General features: G+C 40.6%; 1 protein-coding gene across 3 annotated transcripts in view; it reads right to left on the reverse strand.

The window, feature by feature from the left end:
• Positions 1-16,644, reverse strand: part of myo3a (myosin IIIA) — a 148,626-nt gene extending 131,982 nt beyond the window's left edge. For all 3 annotated transcript variants that reach the window (XM_089125473.1, XM_089125471.1, XM_089125472.1), the window contains exons 1-2: positions 16,222-16,644; positions 9,933-10,169 (exon numbers count right to left, since the gene is read on the reverse strand). In XM_089125473.1, the coding sequence (XP_088981599.1) occupies positions 9,933-9,961 (29 nt within the window). In that variant the 5' untranslated portion in view covers positions 9,962-10,169; positions 16,222-16,644. The remainder of the gene's footprint in view (positions 1-9,932; positions 10,170-16,221) is intronic.
• Between the last annotated feature and the right edge of the window lie 2,474 nt (positions 16,645-19,118).

Below are 19,118 nucleotides of genomic sequence, written 5' to 3' on the forward strand. Positions count from 1 at the left end.
CTGATGATGTCCTGGTCATAGGAAGAGACCGGGCAGAGCACGACGAAAGGCTGCACAGGGTGCTACAGAAATTCAGAGAGGCTGGGCTCACTCTAAATGAGAAATGCCAATTTGCCCTGACAGAGATCCGTTTCCTGGGCCATGTCATAAATTCTCAGGGCATCAGAGCCGATCCAGGAAAAATAAAGGCAATCCTGGAGATGCCAGAGCCAAAGGATGTGGCGGATGTTCGCCGTTTCATGGGCATGGTGAACTTTGTTGGCAAATTTTCGTCACGCCTGCCAGATCTGACAAAGCCCATTCGTGACCTGTTAAAGACAGAGAACAGCTGGACGTGGGGAGCACCCCAACAGAAAGCATTCCTGGAGACGAAAAAAGAATTGGGATCAGAGACTGTGTTAGCCCAGTACAGCCCAAATCACGAAACCATGGTATCGGCGGATGCTTCGTCATATGGACTTGGAGGTGTCCTGACACAAAAACAGACAGACGGAGAGTGGAAACCTGTCGTCTTCATTTCTAGAAGTCTGACCAAAGCCGAATCAAGATATGCCCAGATAGAAAAGGAGGCTTTGGCTGTGACCTGGGCATGTGAGCGTTTGCGTGGATACGTGAGTGGACTGGACTTTACCATAAGAACTGATCACAAGCCACTCATAACACTCCTGAAATCCAGAGCACTAGATGACCTCCCACCGAGGATCATCAGATTCAGACTCAGGCTGCTCAGATTCAACTTTAACATTATCCATGTTCCAGGTAAAAATCTGATAACAGCTGACGCACTGTCCAGAGCACCTCTTCCAACTGCAGCCACAGAGGCGGAGCAAGACCTGGAAAGAGAATGCAAAGCTTACCTGGACAGCGTAGTTGAAAGCCTGCCAGCCACTCCAACGAAGCTGGAACAGATTAAGAGTGCACAAATGTCAGATAACGCCTGCAAACGTCTCAGCCGATACATTGCAAATGGATGGCCGGGACACAGACGAGATGTGCATGAGCAGCTGCTGCCTTACTGGCCCAATAGGTCAGTTTTGCATGAAGGAAGAGGACTGCTCATGAGAGGAGAGAGACTTATAATCCCTGAGTGCATGAGACCTGACATCCTGCAGAGACTGCACCAGGGACATCAAGGTATCAACAAATGCCTAGCAAGGGCCAGAGAATCAGTCTGGTGGCCAGGTATTACGTCTGCTGTTAAGCAAATGGTCGAGAGATGTGAGATTTGCGCACGAGAAGCTCAAACAACGGTCGAGCCTCTGCTCACAACAGAACTACCAAACAGACCGTGGCAGAGGGTTGCTGCTGATCTCTTCCAATGGCAGAATGGGAACTATTTAGTTATAATAGACTACTTCTCCCGTTACATCGAAGTTTGTTCCCTACCCAGCAGCACATCAGCAAAACAGACTATTGACAGATTTAAAGCTGTGTTTGCCAGACATGGATGCCCAGAAGTGCTTGTCACAGACAATGGTCCGCAATTCTCCTGTCACGATTTCGCTCAGTTTGCACAGGAATATGACTTTGCCCATGTGACAAGCAGCCCCCGTTACCCCCGCAGCAATGGGGAGGCTGAACGGGCCGTTAGAACTGTGAAATCTCTTTTAGTGAAAGAGGGAGATTTTCATAAAGCTCTACTGGCCTACAGGGCGACTCCATTGGCACACGGGAGCTCCCCAGCTCAACTGCTGATGGGGAGGAGAATTAGAACACCAGTCCCTATATCAGTGGAGCAGTTACAACCAGAGTGGCCCGATCTTGAGAGGTTCAGAGAAAAGGACACAGTGTTGAAATTGCAACAGCAACAAACGTTCAATCGGAGACACCGTTCTCAAATCTTACCACCTCTCCAGCCTGGACAGCACGTGTGGATCAGACCCACACACACAAAAGGGACTGTTGTTAGTCAGGCACATACTCCACGCTCATACGAGGTGGAGACCCCCGAGGGAGGACGGCTGCGTCGCAACCGTTCACACCTCAAGGAAGTTCCAGTGCCTCCAGTTTCAAGTGATATGACTGTGACTAGGTCAGGGAGATTGTCTAAGGCTCCTGAGAGACTGGACCTTTGAGCATGAAACTTATGCATACACACCACGAAGGATAAGAGAAAAAGTAACAAGTTTCTGTTTGAAAAGTGAAATGTTCATTAGAAAAGTTACATTCTAATTTACTGAATTTTCCACTTAATTTAGGAAAAAGTTTACAAAAAGGGCTATGGTTAAGTAAAATATCTTCTGTTTATTCCTCTTTGAACGTTTTTAAGTTTGAAAAAGGATTTGAAGAAACTCGTAAAATCATAAGTTAAGTGAGTGAAATAACTAAGTAACCGTACTGTTGAATGTAATGTGTTATTTAAAGGCTCTGTTATAAAAGTTAAAGTTTCATCTAAAAAGGGGAGATGTAATGGCATGTTATGGCCACAGTGGAGCACTGTAGGAATGGGAGTGTCAGGATGACTGAGAAGAAGAAGAATAAAGAGTTAAGTTATCTGTTTACAGCCTGGGTGTTGTGTCCTTGAGTACGGAGTATAGAGGAACAATACAGGGGGCGCTCAAACAAAAAAATGGTCTTGCCGAGAATACGTAACGGCAAAGAAGATATACACCAAGTAGCATCTACACTGCCGGGAATAAATAAGAGGAAGAAGATGCAAGTCTAGACAAGATGAATGTAGAGCTGCTGGTCTCGTTGGTGTCAGAACATAAAGACCTATGAGACAAACGCGACAGCGACTACAAAAATCTTGATAAAAGATAACTGTTGTGGAGTGGTGTTGCAGAGCAAATGGGCCCAGATGGTGAGTTTCATTTTCACTTAATTGTCTTTCACGTACATGTGTACCAGGGTATTTCTGTTTTACATTAATCGCCATCTAATGTCAGGGAATGAATTTGCATGTTCACTCGGCTCATCGCCAGTGAAAATTGCTTGGGTGTGAACACAAAAACGGGTTGAAAATCGCTGATAAATAAAGGCCATTGCACACTGAGTACGAAATTTTCATATGCGTTTTTTCGTGTTCGTCAGCCTAAAAATTTGTCACGCACAGAAACCTTGCACACTGAGTCCGATGCGTATTTATTAAACCTTTGCGGGAAAAAAACCGCAAAAATACAAAATGGATTCGTCAAGCAGTGATGATGATTTTGTTGTCCTCTCTCTTATTGAAAAGAGAAGAAAGAGAAAATATTACGTCCATACAATCCTGAAATTGCGCCGAGAGAACGCACCTCCTTATCATGGAGTTGCGAATTTATCCTGAGCGATTCAAAATTTACCTCAGAATGTCAGTGGAACAGTTTGATGCTTTGCTTCCGATTCTGAAGCCACATTTTAAAAACAAGACCACAAATTTCGGTGAACCAAACGATTCTGAACAGAGACTGTCAGTATGTCTAAGGTATGGACACATACACGGACGCGCGCAGCCCAGTGGAAGCGCTGGGTAGACAGAACAGCTGTATAGGCTACAGGTTATATATTTTACCCAAATAATACATTAGTTATCGAATTGGCTGCTCAATCACACATTAATCGATCCGAAATTTCAATCTGATTGAAAGGGGAGGTTATTCCTTTCATATTCCAATCGAGAGAAGAGAACATAAATCGAATTGAAAACTGAAACTGAAAGCACTGCGCATATGTGCAATGATGTGCGGAACGACCTCCATAGACAGCGAGCTCCCCCCGGCCCTGAATTGTCGAAAAAAACCTCTCAAAATGCTGGCTGTGGATGCGAAAAATGCAGAAAATCGAACCCGAAAGTTTCGGCGGCATGTGTGCAAGCGTGATTGACATAACGTGAGGTTGCTTTTTTTTTTTAACGTGCGGAAATTTTGGATGCGAATTTCGGACTCGCACGCTGATATTCGTCCCAGTGTGTACGGCCCTTTAAAGTGACAGTAGCCTAATAGTAAATGTGGCCGCTTGTGCTTAAAGGGAAAGTTCACCCAAAAATTAAAGATGGCAACATCCATAAAATTGGAAAGTCTTATCACATTTGACATAACAAATTCCAATCATGGTTTAGTAACTACCAGATGTGTAGTTATGATATATTATAATAATAATACATTTTATTTAAATGTGCCTTTCAAAACACCCAAGGTGTTGGTACAGTTGAGTGATAGTCATAAAACAAGACAGTAATACAACAACAGCTGTTTAACATGACATAATTAAAAATTTATCAGAGAAAGCTCATTTAAACAGATACGTTTAAAATGTGATTTAAAAGTAATCAGTCAATCACTTTTTCATATAAATTGTGGAAGAGAATTCCAGAGATGAAAAGCACCACAGCTGAATGCCCTGGACCCCATAGTGACTATACGAACATTGGAAACAGATAAAGAAGATCTAAGTGTACTCTTGGGGTGTAAATATGAAGCACGTCGGAGAGATATGAGAATGCAAGATTGTAAAAAGCTTTAAAAATGAGAAGCTGAATTGTGTTCTCTACTCAATATTTAACAGGAAGCCAGTGTAAATGAAAGACTTTTATGGAAGTCATCAACTTTGATATTTCTTTAGTCACTGTCACTGTGGTTACGAAGGATATCATGAATATAAAATGGGATTTACTCTCGTTGCACATTTATACAGAAGGTTCTTGAGTCCGATTTTTTTCCACCGAATATTTTACCATCTGTTAATTTTAGGGTTTTAAAGCCTGGAGTTTTTGGAGAACATTGTTAAGTTCCACAAAGACGTTTTTATCATCTATTGATTTAGAAAACCACATATATTGTGGTGCATATAAGAGCCACCTCAAGAACTCAAGACCATTCTCTGCTGAACCTAAGGTTCCTAAGACCCAATTTAGACCTATCAGTTCAATGTGTTGTTGCATGCCACATACAAATGCAAGCCATTAATCCATTCTATCCTTTTCTGCATCAATCAACATTGACTTAAAATCTTTCTGTAGCTTCCATCCTCTCTTTGCTTGACTGGATGTCCAGTAAGTTACAGCATTCAACTCCCATTATAACATCCAATTATTGGCTAGCATTGACAAGCATCATCTTCTCTGTCAGTCAATTTCAGCAGTTTTTCACACTTCACTGGGGACAACACTCACCAGCAGGAGCTGCTGCCCAACCTCTATATGTGTGTGTTTATCTGTGTGGCCTGCAGAGATAGAGCATTATATCTGAAGAGCTGCAAAAAAGCTGAAATATTCAAGGCTGCTTCTCTGTTTCTCTTGGTTTGCAATGAATCTCCCGTAGTGTTCATTAGGTCCCTTTCTACCCCGTGGTTCAGTTTTCACACTGCCAGGAGAGGAGACGCCAGATGCCATGCTGTACACTTGCCGTGTGCAACCCAGGAAGACTCCAGCAGAAGATGCCGCTACCTCTTCCTGTGCACCTTGATCATCTCACTTTAACCTCCCTCTCTCTTTCTTTCCTTTGCACTCTCTCTTTTTAGTACTTTCTCTAATATGGCTAGCCCAGGCAAACATCATAATTCGAAGCAGTAAGGAGAAGCCAGGACTGATATTTCAACCTCTAGAAAGAGGACCATCAATCACAGGCTGATAGGAGGACCACAGGCAATCAATAACTCTGTATGAAGTCGTCCACGTCCCGACCCACGAGGAGGCCCCTCGTCATGCATCACGGTGACACGTCCCGGCCCCCTCTTAAGGTCTCCCTGGCCTCTGACGGCCTTCATTTCTAAAGGGGCCCAATTTGATCAGCCTCTTTAAGTGGTGCTCCCTCAACTGGATCTCACAGGCTTGAGTTACCACAGCTAAAGTGCCAAATTTCCTGCTCTGTTGGGTTACAAATGGTGCAGCCCAACCCACAGGCGGAGACACAGCAGTGGCCATAATGACCCCATGATTAGTGTGAGCACTGGGCCCACAATCTACTTGGACTACCAGCCCCCCCAATTCAGACAGAGAGCCAGACAGAGATTACCTGCTTTGTACTTCTATCAAGCAGAGATGTCCAGCACCAGTCCCTTTTTATGGTGGTTATGAATTAACTATCAAAAAATATGATTTAACCATCAAAAGGTACTGTGCAAGCCAGAACAAAAATGTTAAGGTGTTCCTTAAAAAAATTAACCATGTTTTTACTACAAATAAAATAAACATGGTTATTATAGTTAAACCATGGTAACTACAAATTAACTATGGTTCTACCAGAAATACTCAGCAGATATAGTGATATAACAAGCATTAATTTATTTAATTATTTATAAAGTTGTTTGGCATAGGCCCCGTCCGTAGTTCATAATCTGAGGGTAGTGGATCAGCATCTGAAGCAAAGGCAGGGGTCAGCCGACCCCCTGAACAGACTGATCTCATGAAATGGCGTATGTATGACACGCCAATTCATATTTCCATTTTTGGTGTGCTATCAACACGCATAGTCGCTTTTCAGCGTGTTTATGATCGCCGTTGACTTAACGTTACATTACTGTATATAAAAATCTATGACCTACCCCAACCCCATCCCCTAAACCTACCCGTCACTGGGGTTAATACCATTTATGAGTCTTCCCCTACCATCCGAGGAAAAAAAAAATATCGCTCACCAGATGTAGATCTACATTTTGCTTTGTTTCGCTCGGACATTTTACGGCGTGTACATACACGTGGAATTACTCTGACATTTAACGGCATAGACATACACGCATACACGTGGATAGCTCAAAATGTGTCCGATTGAAAGTGGCCTGTATGTTTACGCAAAAGTCATGATGTCATGTTGCCCTGGGGGTTATGGACGGGACCATCCTGGTGGTGGTGGGGATGGTGGATGTTATTGTCAGGTCGGTATCAGCGAACTCAAACATGAGTAAGTACCGATCTTTTATACGTGAGTATAAGGACATGATTGGATAGATATGAAGGTAATAATGACGTAGTAATTAAGTCTTCCTGGCAGAACTTTATGCTAAAGCTTTCATTTTTGCTATACTAACCATAGTTTAACAATGCATGGTATTTGTTGTAAAACTGTGGTTATACAAGGTAATCAATCTACCAAAAAACTATGATTACTGTACATGTAAAAACATGGTTAATTTTAGGTGGTTGCCAGGATGTTGCTATACGGTTGTTCTGAATGTTTTTAGCAAATAGTTATGTGGTTGTTCTGGGTGGTTGCTAGAATATGCTAAGTCGTAGATTGGTAAAAAAAAAAAAAAAAAGCCCAACTCCAAGTCTCTATCCCTCTGTCCGAATATGCAATGTCTAAATACACAGTATTCGCCCAACAATAAGAATCTGATGAACACTTTACTATTTTACAATGAGGCCAAAGGAGGGAAGTCATCAATGGCAGGGAAACATTATGCAGCTAACGCCATGAGCCCTGATGGCATGGCAGATGAAGTATGTCCAGATTGCATTCCTACTTCACACGCATACTTATATTCTGGTCACAAATAAACATATTTATTAAGACCTTGAAAAAGGTGAAAACTCTACATCAGATGCAAGTGGCATGATGCAATGCAACAAAAGCAAATACAACCCATTTATAAATTGTGATTCTGTCAACACTGGATGCCCCGTCATGATGCAACTTGACAAATTTGAAACAGTAAACTTTTCTATTTCTTTCCATTTCTGACGTGACCCAAGCACTCTCACAACTTCGAAGGATTTGCAAATGGAAATGCAAATTTGTGTTTTTGAAGTTTACACAGAAACTATAAAGGTATTGTTTTCAAAAACTTTAACTTTTGAAATCCATTTTCAAAGCTTTCATTTTCAGGCCACCAAAACGCTGTTGTTGTGTAAAAGAATGTGGAAAAGCCATTCAATTTCTTTTGTTTTAGTGTGCAATGTAAACAGCCCCTTAGAGCTGCCCCAATAATAAGCTACTTAATGTGATGGTTGGCTATAACAAGCTGTTAGTAAGACCGTAAAGACAGAGATGAATTAAAATCTGTAATTGAACAGAACCAGGGAACATACATTTTACATTATCTATTAGACTGTGTGCTGATGCTTTAGGCACATGTCCTACTTAGATTTGTGGTGCATCATCCCACTCAGAACATTATTCACTCACTGTTTGACATTTTATGCTTGCATGACAATGAAGATCATAATGAGAAAAAGGCCATGTTGATAGATGCCTAATGCAAGATGCTCATGGTTATGAAGATACAATATTGAGCTCATTCTTTAGAAGCAGGACATTTTCATGTCCCTATCATGTAGATATGATATACATATCAGAAAAAAAAATTATTGATATTACATATATCAATCATAATTTTTCCTACCACATTGTAAGTTTACCCTTTTATAGGACTGTTTCATTAAATTGCAATGCAAAAGCTACAGAATTCCAGAGGAACTACATAACAGGATTGACCAATTTCATACTTCAATTTCGATAAACAATATATGGGCTGCAATTTTGATCAATTTTGCAATTTTGAAAATCAGTAGCTATTTATACATAAGGGAAAAATTTGATCCTTGACTCATTATTTGTGTACACTATTAGCTTTAACAACAGAAGACACACAGCTGTCTCTTCACATTCATCTCATTTTTTTCTTTGCTTCTATCCACAATCAGTGCATCACAGCTGGAGATCCAGTGTATTTACACAAGTGTGTATGGAAACAATCACGATGCCTGAGTCTGGGCTGTTGTGAGGCAGGTGTTGATTCAAATGGCTTTGCCTCAGGGTGACAAGTATGTCAAATTCATCAAAACCCCCACCACTGATGGGCCACCCAAGGTTAATTTACTCATCAAAGTACAGATTTGGCTTTTTGCAATCTTCCAAAGTGTAAAGTTAAATGCTCTTTTTTTCCAAATTCTAAAAAAGAATGCTGGGTTTTGAGTCAAATATGGACAAACCCAACCATTGGGTTTACAATTTGGTTGGTAGGGTGAGTGTAGGATTTTTTTATAGAGAAAATAATTCTAAATTTAAATAAAAAAAAAAAGAGAATTGAGAACAAAATAACTAAAACAGCTGAAAACAAAAAGATGGCACTTGTCTGAAAGTCAGTAGCTGCCAAGGCATTGCTAAATTGTTCTGAGGGAGGTTTAACATGCCACTATGTGGTTGCATTTATAAATCTTACAAAATTTGAATATACACACCTCTCATCAGTAAGCCAAATTATTTGAGATATCATTTATGCCTGTATCACAAAAGTTAGTCATAGGGGTTTCACTAACTACAAGTATGAGGTGGTGGGGTGGTGATGACGCGGTGCAAATCCACTGTGAGACACCAATGTGTCCCTGAGCAAGACACTTAACCCCTAGTTGCTCCAGAGGCGTGCGACCTATGACATATCTAGCAATTGTAAGTCACTTTGGATAAAAGCGTCAGCTAAATTAATAAATGTAAATGTATGACCAATAATAGCAAGCCTTTAAGACTTGAATTGCTTATTTCAGTGAGTACAGCTGTATCAGAGGGTGGCCATGAAAAACCCCTACAGTTACGATTTCATTTTGCTTCCAACCATTTCAATCACTTTCAAATGGAACTTCTCGGGGTTGTGAAATCACACAAAAACAAACAAACAATATCGCAAAATGCCCTTACACATTTCTCAATATATTTCTTCAAGACCAAATATGTCAATTAATTTGGATATCTTTAAACTATTTGCATTTCTCCAAATAAATATTAGGAGAAACATCTGAGATAAACTTCAATTAAGGTTTCCATTCTATTTTCCAGCTATGCAAGAGCAACATCTGAACAATAATACAAAAAAAACTTCCGGGAAACAATTTAAAAAAGACACTATACGCCAGCAAAATACAGTTCTGACTGACATTAATGTAAAAGTTTGGTGCAAACAGTGATGGTGAAGATGATCAATGTTTTGCCAGATAACAGTATATGAAGACTGAAATGATGGATTCCTGGAAAGATATCAAATCTAGTGGATCTATGGTAGAAATAGAGTGTAGCTCTTACCAGAGGTGAATGCAGCTGTCTCCAGACATGTTTGGACAGTTCTGCACTGAGCGATTTGGATATGTGTGGCTGCTTTTATCACAATTATCTCATCCAAAGTGAAGTGGCTTCTGTGGGAGAAAGCATCTTAGCCCACACACTGGACTCATGATAATCATCATAATAGCCGTCATTCAGAACATCTCCATCATAAAATGTCAGATCGCTGCGATTCCTGCGAATGTATAAGAAGTTTACCTATTGGGAAAGAAGGACAGGACAGCAAGTCTAAAAAACAAACAAACAAAAAAACAACAACATGCATTATGAAACATAGCTCAGGCATTCTTGCATCTCACAAGATATTTCTTGCAGTTCAGTAGGGTTTTATTTAAGCTATAAATTTGCTCCATGATGTTTCTCCAAAAATGAAACAATGGCACAAATAAAATGATTATTGACATACACAGAAAAAATCGATAGCATAGTTCAGATAATAGGTCATGGGAGAATTTGATGAGATATGTTTGAGATCTCTGACAATTGATTGCAGATTAATCTTGACAAATCCGAACACAGTTTGAGATTTTTGGGATCTCTACTGAAACTCATGGAAATTTCTAACTATTTTACATTTTGGCAAATTGTTGGCTTATTCGTAAGAATTTGTATGATCACATTCATATGTTTTTTCATGATATACTTATCCGCCACAGGGATGGGTATTTTTTGCGGTGGGCCTATGCTTAATGCTCCATAGTTTTTTTAATAATTGTACATTTTTGTATGATTCACATTGTACAAATTCATAAAAAGTCGCCAACTTGTAATATAGTTATGTTTTCCCATGAGATCAGGTTGGATGTTTTGGCAGGAGAAACATCCGAGAAGCAGGAGATTTATATATTCCATTTACTTTCCTTTTCACAAGTTTGTTTTCCCATATAATCTATAAACTATTAAGGTTAAACGTACAGTGGCTTGCTATCAACAGTGGAGGGGCTTGAGGAAGCATGCTTCAACTCGAGCTAGAAATACCCCACAGTGGGATTACTAATGCTTGGAAGATGAGTCTGGAAGCAAGATCCCTAAATTATGTAGGTGGAGTAGGGGAGGTGGAGGGATGCCAGAACAGCTGACACTGGAGCAAGGTGAGCTACTGTTTATATGCACCGGTAGTCAATTGAAAGACTAGATGGGTTCACTTCTACTATAGTGGGTACCACTATAATTTCTGTATGTAGGAAAATTTATATTTATAATTTATATTTTTTCTTTCTTAATAGATTTACTGATAATGCATGTCTAAGCGTTTGGTTCTGAAAAAATAAAGGACTATATTGACACCAATCCATTGAGACGAATTGAATCCATTTGGAAGTTAATGTGGAAGTTTGGAAGTTAATCCATTGAATCCATTTGGAATTTAATGTGTTCACTCGTGAAACACATTACTTATGTAAGTGGCGTGATTCGAACCAACTTGGGAGGGGGGCACGGATGTTATAGATGCTAGTGCGCCCCTTGAGGCAAGGAAAGTGAGGTCTACTTGCATGGCTCTTTAATTGCTGGCCTCCGTTACAGACACCCACTTAAACCTCACTCGCATCTGGGTCACGGCACCAACGTGTCTGGTCCTACTCGCACCAGCTCAGAGTAGGATTCAAACCAATGTCACTGCTGTGGGAGGCGGGAGCGCTAACAAAGACGCTACAGACTGCAGCCTCTCACTCATCGCTTGAAGTCAGGAGGTTTACTTGCACAGCTCTATATTAGCTGGCCTCCGCAACTACATATGAACTGTAAGTGCAGGTGCAGATGAAAAGTAGTTATTTTGACTAATTCTGGCATATTTATTTTACATGGTGTATTTTTATACAACAATGTTCATTAATATGCATGGTCCCTATTAAATAAAAAAATAAAATAAATACAAAATAAATATGCTAATCAACTGAAACAGCCTTTATTATGATGCTGTTAATAAACAAAGACATTCATCTGAAATTTTATTTCTAAATTCTGAAATTCTAAAATATTTTTTAACGATTTTTTTTTAAACTTCTGCTATAATAGAGAGAGAGACTGTGTTTGGAAAAGATTTGTGAAAAGCCATAGATTCTCTTGGCAGGATTGATGGGCTCTGAAGGTTGCAGGCACGCATCAATAGACTGATGTGGCCAATGATGAGGCCATTGTCGTGCAGGAGGACGTGAGATGAATGTGTTCCTGCTGGAGCGCTGCTAAATCGGCTCACCATTGTGAGGGGCTACTGGAGCATGACTCACCCCAGCTGCCACTGGAGATAGCAGATGTATTGGTTTATAATATCCATATTCACACAAGTAGATCAATTTGAACACCAATATCACACCATTCCTTTCAGATTTCTGTCGACAGAGTTCTGTCTCATTCCTTTTTCTCAGATGTTAGTGTTTTCTTGCTACTAAAATATAATTTTGTAATTGCTTGATAATTAAAAGCAGGTGTTAACTACATCTCACTAAAGAACTGGTGTGAATATAGTAAAGTGATTTCACCTCAATGTCTAATCCATGGCCCTGTTTACACCTGGTATTAAGATGTGTTTTGGTCGATCGGATCATGTAGATGATTTAGTTTATAAGTTTAAACGGGGTCTAATGCGTTTTGAGCGTTTGTTCACTTTTGCAGACTGAGTCATGAAATGGCGTATGTATGACACGCCAATTCGTCTTTCCATTTTTGGCGTGCTATCAACATGCATAATCGCTCTTTGAGGTGAACCCAGGGTAGACCCCATAAAATTCCATTATATGACTGACAGACAAGAACGGTTTGACCTAAAAATATCTAAATTGAAAATTCTGTGGAAACAAAGACACCTACATCTTGGATGCCTGAAGTAAGCTAAAACATATCAAAAATTTTAATACCATTTATGAGTCTTCCCCTACAATCCTAGAAAAAAAAATATCGCTCCCCAGATGTAGATCTACATTTTGCTTCGTTTCACTCGGACATTTAACGGCGTAGACTTACACGCATACACGAGGATAGCTCAAAATGCGTATAGATAACACGCCACTTGACTTGAAAGTGGCGTTTATGTTTACGCAAAAGTCATGATGCCATGTTGACTTTTGACCTTTTCCAGAGGTAGTCGAAAAACGCATTTGACTGGATTGCTTTCATAGTGTAAATGCTCATGTGGTCGAATGTGTTCGAACAGCCACAAAAGACCGCCTACTTACCTAACACATACTGAGATGAGCACTAGTCAGACATGATTGAAACTTTGCTGAAGACTTAAGAGTGGTTTTAAGTCTAAAAAACATACCAAGCACCATAGATATCATATAGAGACTAGATGCCCTATTGGCTGCTGGGCACTAAGAAATGCGGACACCATCTTAAACCGGTCGTATTCCTATTGTGTTGCATAGCAGCAGTAGATGCCAGAGCACTGTGCAGCATATTCCTGCTCAAATCAGCGGACTATCGCTTGGGAATTATGTTTCACAAGTAACATTTCACATTACCTGACTAAAGTTTCTATTTTGTGAATAAAATATCCCATGTGTCCTCTATCATAGCTACATGAATGCCTTTGCAGCAAAAACCCCCGCGTGAAAATCCGTTCGGTACTCAGTGAGATATGATTCATTAAATGTGCACCTGCTAAACATATTAGACTGAGCGGAGTGGATGACCGGTTTAAAGGTTCTCTAAGCGATGTGGGGCCAAAACATTTTTTGTCACATACATCAAACGTCTCCTCACTATCGGCTAGCTGCCTGTCCCCTAAACACACTGTAAAAAAACGCGGTCTCTGTAAACACCACAGGCTCCACAAACGGCAACAAAAGCAATCATGTCTCACCCGGACCACGAAACCTAACAAACAGTGTTCCAGCCAATCACTGGCAAGAAGTATTTGAGGGTGGGTCTGGGGGGTTAGTGCGCGTGCACATGAAGGGTGTGTGTGTGAAGGAGAGCGAAGCATCAGAGGGAAGTTTGAAAAATGGCCGACACACGACCAAAGAGACGTCGTTCTGAAGAACAAATGAAAAAGAAGGAGTCGGATAAAGAACGTGCGAAGTTCCGAATTTACATCGGTAGCAAAGCTTTTTAACGATGGCGAGAACTCCGGCGGCAGAAGGGCTTCCAGTCCGACATTCAGGTTGCTCTGTTTTTGCTGGACAGGTGGGTAACGTTACATTTTTTTTCTTATAAATTGACGCTTATGTTCGCCAAACCCACACAAGGATATAATTAGCTAGAACTATGCACATTCACAATTATTTCAGGAAGCACGGAAGGGAGGGGGAGGAGATGAGATGCTGAGGAGGGGGGGGGGGGTGCAGCTAGCCTCCGATTTGTTTGAAAATATTCCGAACGTCAACACCCAGGATCACTTAGAGAACCTTTAAGATGGCGGCCCCACGGCTTGTCCGTGCCAATAGGCTGTGGCGCTTGATAGGGCGTCTACCTATATGATGTCTATGCCAAGCACAATGTTCTCTCACCATTCCTGATTTCTGACACACACTCACAGCGTTTGCCTGTTCTTGCGGCTGTCAGAGCAGAAACGAAAGCTGCTGCTCTCTGCATTTTTTTCAGTCATTTCCAGTCACATTCATATGTAAATTGTGTGAGCTTATTTAATCCATTAAATCGAAAGATAAAAAAAAAAACCATTCATTTACCTGCCCATAGATCATCCCCTTGAAGAAATCAGGACAGAAGTGGGCAAAAGTGGGCAAAAGAGACTTGTGTCCGATCGTCCAAAACGCATCTTAATACCAAGTGTAAACATAGTCTATATGAGGTAATGCTAAAAATGGTCTTGTGAATCTTTTGCTGATATGCTCATTGCGAAATCTTTAATTTACAAATTCTCACATTACAGATTCTAGTTCCACACACAACCAAAGTCTGCACGAGTCATGGAAATTCTCCAGATCTATTTTCTAAAAGCATCTGATGATCTAAATTTGATTAAAAACTGTCAAGATTTATCTCTGGTAATGTACCCCAGGCTTCTCCAATCCACTCATCTGCCTAAACCCTGCCCTTTTTTAGATTCAACATCAAGCTCGCATTTACTGTAGATCTACCTCCATCCAATCTACAACCGATGCATAAACTAAAGTCCTCGTCCTTTTTTGATAATCCATTTCACTCGGATGTACGTCACCAAAAGGAAGAAAACCCACATTTAGTCTGTCCTTTAATTGTGAGGCTGGTTAACACAGGCTGTTCAATTTTACTTCATTTGATCTGGTTTGATTGAAGTCATTATGCAGTGCCTTGATTGAATCTAAATGTATAGACATGTTTGATGAACAAAATTAATTCTACATTTAATCTACATATTAATTGAACTTCAGTTTCTTTCCTCAGGAAATGGTTTTTAATTTCTTTAATGATTATCAAACCTTTAATATCCCCAAATAAGCGCCATTTGAATAAACATCCAGCTTAAGTTAACAACAGAAAAACGTCATAAGCCATGTCCAAAAAAGTGATGCCGTTTCATAACCACTGGTTTTGCATTTCTACTGAGCTGACAACTAAGCAGATAGCTGGAGATGACATTTATGTGTCAGACAGAGGCGCTTGACAGTGAGTGTAAATGGCTCCACAAACCTTCAGAGTTGCATTACACTTAATCCTTATTAATCCAGAAGGATGAGTCTTACTCCAGCCTTATGAATACTGCAATGTGACTGACTGCAGTAGTACAGTAACAATTTTATTAGATAAATAAAACAAATGGTCAATGTTGGCCATGAAAACATTGGCAGGATCACCACAGTTTAGGTCTAGCTGTATTTAACAGCGCAGTCAGTCTCATCCCAAGACGTCACACAACTGACGCTTTAGAGTTAGACCATACGTCAACATCCGTCGTTTTAGGGTACCCTTTAACGTCGGTTAGATGACGCTATCTAATCCTAACCCTACCCCAGACCTAAACCTACCCGCATCATCTAACTGACGTTAAAAGGTAAAGTGTCGGTTGGATGACAGCCCAGGATCGTCATCTAATTGACGTTAAAGGGTACCCTAAAACGTCGGATGTTGACGTATGGTCAAAAGCGTCAGTTAGTTGACGTCTTGGGATGAGACTGTGTTATATTTAAACATCTGAACGAGTGAGTCAAGGTCTTCAGGATTACTAGCGCTGAATCTGAATATGCCTACTTCCCTACTATATAGTGGGTGACAAACAGTATGAGAAAACAGTTGTATGCCTGAATTCAACTGTATTAATTAAAGGGTTAGTTGATGATGCAAAATGAAAATTCTGTCAGTATTTACTCACCCTCATGTTGTTCCAACCCCGTAAGACCTTCGTTCATCTTCGGAACACAAATTAAGATATTTAAGATATTAAGATCGCTCCTGCATACTAGTCCATAGGCTTCTTGAGGGAATGACACTTGCTGGCATCAAAAAGTCATCAAAGACATCGTTACAATAGTCCAAGTGACTACAGTGGCTCAATTTTAACTTTATCAAACGACGAGAATACTTTGTGTGCGCAAAAACAAACAAAAATAACGACTTTATTTCAACTATTCACTTCCTTCTCTATGGGCCTGTAGTCAGTTAACGTAGTGTGATAGCATAGAGCTACGTCACACGTAGGCTCACTATTGGCCGACGCTGGTCATGTGTGTGATGTGTGTGACGTACAATAACAGAAGCTTACGCTATTAAACTAGTAACCTGACTCGAGGCAGAGGGAGAAATAAACGAATAGTTGAAATAAAGTCGTTATTTTTGCGCACAAATAGTGTTCTCGTCGTTTGATAAACTTAAGATTGAGCCCCTGTAGTCACTTGGACTATTTTAACGATGTCCTTTGATGACTTTTCGAGGCCAGCAAGTCATTCCCTCAAGAAGCCTATGGACTAATATGCAGGAGTGATCTTAATATATTAAATATCTTAATTTGTGTTCCAAAGATGAACGTAGGTCTAACGGGGTTGGAACAACATGAGGGTGAGTAAATACTGACAGAATTTTCATTTTTGGGTGAACTAACCCTTTAAACAGCAACCGAAAAGTACCCGAATGGCTTGCTACTTCCCCTGAGATTCGGAAGTGTGCATCTGACGGACAATATCCCATGAGGCCAACGGAGAGTTGTGAATGGCATTGAAGCGACACAACTGACAAAGGCATGACAATGACAACATGGCAGATGTCATGCTACACACATTAATACAATTTCTGTCAGGATCACTATCGTCAAATACGATTGACAATTAGCAAACACTTCCATTCTGGGCAAGAAGTCCCTGAGCAGGGAGAGCAGTAATGACAAAATAAACAGAACAGAACCAACATGTATGAATACAGATATCATTAATTCTAGATTTTAAAGTACAACATAATTCGAGAATTTATTCTGATTCAAGGGTAATCAGAACGCCAAATCCTGACTGGGCGAGAGGAGGAGCTGGGGATGGAGGAGGGTAATTAGCTCCTGAGAAATGCGATAGCTGCTGAAAATACTGAAGGAGCTGATATAGACATCATATTTCTATAGGTTGATGCGGATCGGCTGAGAGTCAGCTGATGCGAGCTTGACTAATGTGACCTGTCAGAATTGACGCTACGCTTGATATACTGTAGTTGCGAAGATTAGTCCTCACAGAATATGCATTACATTCAATCCAAACAGTGTTAGACCTAAACTCACAGGAAAGTGGCCCTCCAAGAGCAGGATTGGACATATCTCAGAAATGTAATAGCAAACCTCTTCTCATCGAGCCCCAAAATTTGACATATTAATGTCTGTAGCACAAACATTGCAGGACGAGTTACACAGAACTCAAATTTCAGAACTCAGGGTTTGAGATTTGAACAAACATCTATCCCTAAGTATGAGCAACAGTAAAAGGATGCTTGTCTTAGAAAACACCATTAATTAGGAATAATCAAAATTATATCAGTGATGAGCAGGACGGCCGAGGGACGTGAAAGAAAGTCGCGAGGCATCATTCTCGCATCATTCACGGAGGAGCGGAGCCATAAAGGGGGAGCGACGGAGTGGATGATCGAGAGAGGAACAGGCCTGCTTTTGTTTGTGTTTTATATGTTATTTTGATAAGCCAGCAGTCGTCCGCGAGGGGCTGCTGGCCGGTAGTTATGTTTGTTATGTTATACTAGACCGCAACTTGTCTTTCGAAAATCTTATTTCATATGTTACAAGAACAGCCTTTTTCCACCTTAGAAACATTGCTAAGCTACGTAACATGCTATCTATTTCTGATGCAGAAAAATTAGTTCACGCATTCATGACCTCGAGACTAGATTACTGTAATGCTTTATTAGCTGGTTGTCCTGCATCCTCAATAAACAAGCTACAGTTAGTACAAAATGCAGCTGCTAGAGTTCTTACTAGGTCAAGAAAATATGATCATATAACACCGATTTTATCATCTCTACACTGGTTACCTATTAAGTTCCGCATCAACTACAAAATACTACTACTGACCTATAAAGCCCTAAATGGTTTAGCACCTATGTACTTAACGGACCTTCTTTCGCCCTACAATCCACCGCGTTCCTTAAGATCACTAAATTCAAGGCTTCTGGTCATTCCTAGGATATCGAAGTCCAGTAAAGGAGGGAGGGCGTTCTCGCATTTAGCTCCAAAACTCTGGAATGGCCTTCCCGATACGGTCCGAGCCTCTGACTCGCTGACACAGTTTAAAACTAGATTAAAGACGCTTCTCTTTAGTCAAGCATTCACATAATGCTTACCTTCTAGTCCTCTGTTATGCCATACGGAACCGTTTGCCACTGAAACTGCTTAACGCACCAGTGGGGCTCGACAGCCTTTTAGACAAACGGGTCGGCGCGTATGGTCGGCGCGTATGGTTGGGTTGCGGAGAGTTCGGGTTACGGAGAGTTTGTGAGTTATAACGGAAATCATTATGAACATCAGCTATGCTAATTATTTCCCATTTGCCTTTCTGCTGTTATCTCGGGACGCTTGTCCCGAGAAAAATGGCGTTCGTCAGGTCCAGTTTTGTGTCCAGCCTCTCACGGGGATTTCGGATGCCCCAACGCCTGTGATGAGACGACTCAACGCCTGTGATGAGACGACTCAACGCCTGCGATATGTTATGGCGCCGTTTGATTCATAAACAATATTTATATTTAATATTTATATTTAAACAATATGAATGTAAGCCAGAGGAGAAC

The sequence above is a fragment of the Pimephales promelas genome, chromosome 22 (genome assembly GCF_988280905.1).
Source record: "Pimephales promelas chromosome 22, fPimPro1.hap1.1, whole genome shotgun sequence".
In the NCBI taxonomy this organism is placed as follows: domain Eukaryota; kingdom Metazoa; phylum Chordata; class Actinopteri; order Cypriniformes; family Leuciscidae; genus Pimephales; species Pimephales promelas.